This window comes from Vicugna pacos, chromosome 28 (assembly GCF_048564905.1).
Source record: "Vicugna pacos chromosome 28, VicPac4, whole genome shotgun sequence".
Lineage (NCBI taxonomy): Eukaryota > Metazoa > Chordata > Mammalia > Artiodactyla > Camelidae > Vicugna > Vicugna pacos.
Window position 1 is genome coordinate 5732941 of NC_133014.1, and position 6000 is coordinate 5738940.

The 6000-nt window shown below is 50.5% G+C and overlaps 1 protein-coding gene and 1 long non-coding RNA gene across 51 annotated transcripts in view; one reads left to right on the top strand and one right to left on the bottom strand.

Annotated features, from left to right (window-relative positions):
• The window catches only part of MAP4K4 (mitogen-activated protein kinase kinase kinase kinase 4), a 141599-nt gene extending 137507 nt beyond the window's left edge, over positions 1–4092 (bottom strand). For 4 of the 50 annotated variants that reach the window (XM_072951267.1, XM_072951278.1, XM_072951250.1 and 1 more), the window contains exons 1-2: positions 3641–4089; positions 3241–3306 (exon numbers count right to left, since the gene is read on the bottom strand). In XM_072951267.1, the coding sequence (XP_072807368.1) occupies positions 3241–3306; positions 3641–3697 (123 nt within the window). In that variant the 5' untranslated portion in view covers positions 3698–4089. Of the gene's footprint in view, positions 1–3240; positions 3307–3640 lie in introns of all 50 variants that reach the window. The other 46 variants (XM_072951268.1, XM_072951265.1, XM_072951251.1 and 43 more) reach the window with 17 other exon arrangements.
• Positions 4093–4471: 379 nt separating this feature from the next.
• Positions 4472–5484, top strand: LOC140690131 (uncharacterized). Its single transcript, XR_012065315.1, has 2 exons — positions 4472–4679; positions 5049–5484. It is a non-coding gene; the product is annotated as an uncharacterized lncRNA (long non-coding RNA).
• Positions 5485–6000: the final 516 nt, after the last annotated feature.

Consider the following 6000-nt stretch of genomic DNA (forward strand, 5'->3'; position numbering starts at 1 on the left):
CTGCCACTGAATGCTCACAAAATGCAAAATAACAGTAGCTATCCCAAGAGAAAAAAAAAAAAAGTCAACTACATATTAAAAATAATAAAATCCAATAACACAGAGACAAACTTTGATTTGTCATTCCTGGTTTGGATTTTTTACGCTATCATCCTGCTTCGATGAAAATAATTAAAATTCACTATATTTCCTCGACATGTACAGATCATTTCAGAGACATTTTTATAAAAATACAGTATTCTGAATGAAACCCTGTGAAAAGAAGTTCACCATTTTTTTAACATTTTAATTTAGGGTATCCTTCCCTCTGATCCCTCAAAAACCTAAAACAAAAAATAGATTTCTCTAAAAAGAATATAGCCTGTGTTTCAACTCCTTTTTTAAAGACAAAGTTAGATAAATGTTCAACTATATCCAGACTATTTATCATTTTTGTCAGAGAGAGAAAATTATAGACTACCCCCAAGAAAGCCATTTTCACAGAACTTATCAAAACTCAGAGAATTCCCTCTTTCTACTCATTCATTTCATGTAAATATAGTCGTCTAAAAATAAGCAACCACCATCACTAAAATAAAGTTCATAGGAAAAAACATAAACTATAACAACAAAATAATTAGGACTATAGGTTTTTCAGCTTACAGGTGTTTTACCTGAAATCATGTTTTTAAAAAAGTTTCTTTATAAATAACAAATCAGACATAAGTACTTTCCAAACTCTCATGCTATTCACACCAGTGGATGTTCAGCAACAGTAAACAAATGCTAGTGTTAATAATCTAATCCCAAAACCACCATATGCAAATCATGCCAACAAAAATCCTAAACAAACTCCTAAGCGTGACGTAAACAATTCTAGAAATTGCACATTTAAAGGCAGAAGAAAATGGAAACGTTAAACTGTTCCTGCTATTCCCATCATCTCGAAGACTAAATTTCCCAGTATCAGTTCATAAATATGAAAAAACTTCTCTTGATAGTAAGAAAACAACATGTATGAGATAATCAGGGAAATGTTTAACACTGAACATTTGATAGTTAAGGAATTAATTTTTTTAGTGTGAGAATAGCATTGTGACTATCTGAAAAATGAAAAAGATACATACTGAAGTATTCAGGGGTGAAATGGTATCTGGGCTTTATGTTAAGATAGTGGAGGAGGGGGAGGAAGACAAAACCAGATTAGTCATGTGCTGGGAACTGTGAAACTGCTATCAACCCTCCCTCCTTGTGCCTGTTTCAAATTCCCCATAACAATAAAACAACTGCAGGCCAGCAAAATCTCAAGCACTATTTTGCTCAGGACTGTATGCCACCTTTGCAGATTTCTTAATTCCTCAGGTTTGCACAATTTTAGAATTCCTCCTCGACTGTACTGACTTTGTAGTGAGAGCCAAGTCACTGCCAGTATCCCCAATACTTCTCAAAGTGGTGCTCAGCAAATCTATGGCAAAAGCCTGGGGGAAGAGAGCACAACCCAAAGAGGGAAAGAGGGTAAACACTTGGCAGCGAACCTGTCCCAGCTGCTCCCATAAAGAACTCCCAGCTCCTAAGCCAATAAAGACACTTTCAGGTTTCACTCTTCCTTTTCTCTTATGGTTTAAAAAGGGGGGGGGGGGCTTCAAGTTGACTTCATCGGCGTTTGCATCTATGCTGACCAAAGAAGACACAAACAATCCAACTACTGTGTAAACAGGTCAAAAACAAGCTTTGACTAACTCACTTGGAAGAGTACACTCACCACTCGGATTTGGCCAGAAAAACTGGGTTAGAAAAAAACTGACTGGTGCTTAAACAAACACCGGGGCTTGGGAGGACGTCTTTAAGGCACTCAGCAGACCACTCAGGGAGTTGCAACACAATCTTTTCCAAAATTTCCCGAAGGCGTCCAAATTCAGTTGAGCCCAGCAGGCTGCGTTAACAGGGCTCCCTTTCAAATTCAAAAATCTGGCCCCGGCCCCAACAGTTAACCAACAAAACACATGCTAATTCACTTGAAATCACTGAAGAATACTGACTCAAGCTCAGGCCACAGGCCGGTACACAGCCCCGGCCAGGGGAAGTCGGGGCTGGGCAGAGGCGTTCTAGAGATAGATAAGCCTTATTCACAAAGCAGAAGAGAGACAATGGGATCCACACTTAATTTGGCCTAACAAAACGTCTACAGTCAGCTTCCAACCCTCCCCCCATCTTTAACGAGACAATGACAATTCTTCACAGTGAACCACAAAGCCCTGCTTCATTAGATTTTTCTATCCCAATCTTGTACTCAGCTAGAAAACACTGACAGCTACAAAATACCCTCAGTGGAGATAACTTTCAGAAAGCGTTCAGTAATAAGAAACAAATCAGGACAGGGAGAACGTTAACATTCTGTTTCAAATGTTCAAGGCCTGCACCTCCATCACCCATAGCTCGCATGGTCTCCAGCATGTGCCCTGGATAAAAGGAACAGCCCTGCTAGTCACATTGGGTGTCAGCTACTCAGGGCAGAGTCAGAGACTCCAGATATGTTCGTTTCATTGGGGGGGGGGGGTGCTCGCTTAAAAAAAAAAAAAGAGAGAGAAAGACCTGGGGTGGGTGTGAGATCTGGGCATCCTCTCCCCTGCTCGGCTCTGCCTCTTTTCTGTTTCAATTACACACCTGTCAAACAGGTTATTCCTGGAATCCAGACTATATAATCCTCACACTGTAATTCTTCCTGCTCCTGCTGCCCAAGCGCACACCCCTCCCTGGTTCCCCAAAATATGCACCCATCCGTAGACTGTACGCTAGTTACAAAGTAGTCCCAGGTAACAGCAAACTCCGCTCCCTGAGCGCCTGGCAAGCATTCAAACGAGGAAACTCGAAGACAGTTCTCCAGGAGGCCAAGGCAGTGGTTTAGGATAATCACAGGCCAGGCCTGCCTATCGTGAATTTTAATTAACACGCCAACTCCGAAGGCCAGATTCGGGAAAGACGGGAAAATCTAGGTTGCCGGATGAAAAAGAAAAAACGCTTTCCTATTTTATTAAAGAAAAGTGAGTGCCGGAGAGTGGAGCCGATCTCCTCATCCGAGAGCCAGGGCGTGAGGTCTTCTAAGGCCAGTCGGAATATAAACTCTGATTAAAATCAGAGGGACGGCGAGGCGAGACCCCTCGCCCAACTCCGGGCAGCGGCGTGTATCCATCACCCTCCCGGCGCCCCTGGACCCGAAGTTTCAACCCGTACCCGGGAAACAAAGGAGGCGCCCGCACCGACCTTATAGACTTGTCCGTAGGTGCCATTTCCCACCACTTCCACCAGCTCGAAAATCCCAGCCGGGTCCTGGAGAAGAAGGAGGGGAGGGGTGAGCGGTCAAAGCGGCACAACAATGAACCGAAGGAGCGGGACAGCGGGAGGGAAAGGGCGGGGACGAGAGCCGCGGGTTTAGCCCGGCGCGGTCGCCGGCGCCCGGGGGACGGTGATAGGGGTCGGGGGGCCCGGGGCGCGCGGGGCTCGGGGTCCGGGCGGCGGCCGAGGGTCGCGCCCGGGCCCCGCACACGCCGACGCCGCCAGACAAAGGGGCCGCCGCGCCCGCCGCTCCGCCCGCGGCGGCGCCCGAGCGCCCGGCCCGCCAGGGCGCGGCCCCGGCTCCCCGCGCCCCGCGGCGGCCGCTCACCCGCAGGGAGGAGAGGTCGATGTCCACCAGACTCTTTGCCGGGGAGTCGTTCGCCATCTTCCCTTTCTGCCGCCCCGCGACGGGCCGCAGTCGAGAGCGCTCCGCTGTGCTCCTCGGAGTCGGAGGCCCGGCCGGGTCGGCGCGGGCCGGCGGGCGAGGCCGGGGGCGGCGGGCGGGCGGAGCGAGCGCGGGCGGCGGGCGGCGCTCACTCCATGGCCGGGGCGGCCGGCAGGCCCCCGGGCGTCGGCCGCGCCTCAGGCCCCGGCCCCGCGCCCCGCCGCGCGCCTGGACGAGCGGCCCGGAGCAGGGGCCGCGGCGGCGCCGAGAGTGGAGCCCGGAGCGCGAGGCCGCCAGACAAAGATGACCGGGAGGCGGCGGCGAGGAGGCGGGAGCGAGGCGGGGGGCGGGGGGCGGCGGCGGCGCGGGAGGAGGAGAAACGGGACACCGAAAATATATTCTGAGGAGAGCAAACAGCTCCCCCTTTCCTCCTCCGGCAGGAAAAGCGGGCGGAAGCGCGCTCGCGCCCGGAGCCGGGCTGGGGGCGGGGCGGGCCGGGGGGCGCGGGGCGCGGCGCTGCCTGAATATTCAGCAGGGGTGGGGCCCGGACAATGGCCGAGGCGGAGCCTGGCCTCCGGGCCAGGTGCGGGGGGCGGGGGGAGCACGCCCTCCTCCGCTGGCGACAAAGGGAGATGGGCCGGGACCCCCCCCCCGGCAGAGGGGCGCGCCCACCCTGCCCCCCTCGGCCTCGCCCGCGGCGTCCGGCCCACCCCTACTCCGGGTCCCGGAGGAGGAGGGTCCTCCCGCCCCCGTGCTCCCCATCCCCTCCCCCTCCACCGCATTCGTCCCCTTAAGACCCTCATTTCCGGTTTCCCCACCTGGTTTTCTTGTCCTTTCTCTTCTTTTCCAGGCTAAACTGGTGACCTGGTTATAGTTGGGGATTCGCTGAGCCTCGCTTGGCTGCTCGGTCCCGAGACTTTCGGTGGAAACTGAATCCAGAACAGGTCTCCCAGTGCCTTGGGCTGAGCAGCTCACTCACCAGGTGAGAGCACTGTGTTGGGAACCAGAAGGACTAACCCAAGTGTTGTGCCCAGAGATCACTGAGCATCAATAAACCAGCTTCTTCGGCAACTCTGGAAGCGACCCAGCAGTTACGCAATTTCATCCTATTAAACAAAATACACTGTGCACAATAGTCTGTGTCACTCACTACGCTGTCCAAAAATTTTCAGTGGCTCCCTATTACTTCCCAGCAGGTTCTCAAATGTGATAGCGCGGGAACCTCCAAGAGGAATTGTAAAAGCACTGACTGCCAACCCCACCTCCAGAGTTGTGATTCCGCAAGTGTGGGATAGGCCCCGGAACTTGCATTTCTAACAAGTTCTCAGATGATGCTAACTTGCTGTTACAGGGCTCACACTTGGAGAACAGGAGCGTCAGGAAATCCAAGACCCTTGATAACCGGTCTTCACAAACACCATCATCACGATCTATCAATACTTGGTTTATACCCAGTATCAGTTTAATCCCTCCTATAGCCCTAGAGTGATATTATCCTCATTTTAGGGTGAGAAAACCAAAGTACTGAAGGAAATTGCCCAAATTCCTTAGAGGCCTAGCCTGGAAGAGGAGCAGGGATTCTCACCAGGCCGGCCTGTTCCCAAAATCCAAGTCTGATCCAGCCAAGTGAGTCTTTGACGCAGAATCTGTCTAGCCCTCTCCTGCCTCCCAGCAGTTTGGTTTCCAAGATTTTGACTGTGAGAATCCCTCCCAAGACTAAAATATATTCAGGGATTCGTGGAACCTATCGATGAGGAAAATCATAGTAAACAAAGTGTTCCTATGAATTTAGTCATGCTTTTGAGTGATTTTTGGTTTTTAATGTACCAACAACAGTGGCATTATCTCTGAGTGTAAACTGACTCAGAGTTAGACTGGTGCACACGTGAACCTTCAGACCACAGTACTAGTAATAATAGTTTAGTAGTTTTTATTATTAATACTAGGTAACACATACTGGATCCAGACAACATGCTAAATCCTTTACATGTACCATCTTATTATTCTTCACATTAGCCCCAAATGGTAGATACTCTTACTTTTCCCACTTTACATATTAGGAAACCAACATCTAAAGAAACTGACTTGCTCAGTGTTCACAACTGAACCTGATGCAGAAACGCCAGGGTCCACCAAGCCCAGCCTCCCAACACAAGTTCACAGCCTCAGCTAGAACCTCAGGACGCTGAGGCCCACCTCAGACACCCCCCTCCCCTTCCTTAGCCAAATTCTCTGTATCACCTCAAACTCCATTCGGAAACAGACTCTTCTTTCTGCAAGATTTCTCAAAATCTCTCTCCTAA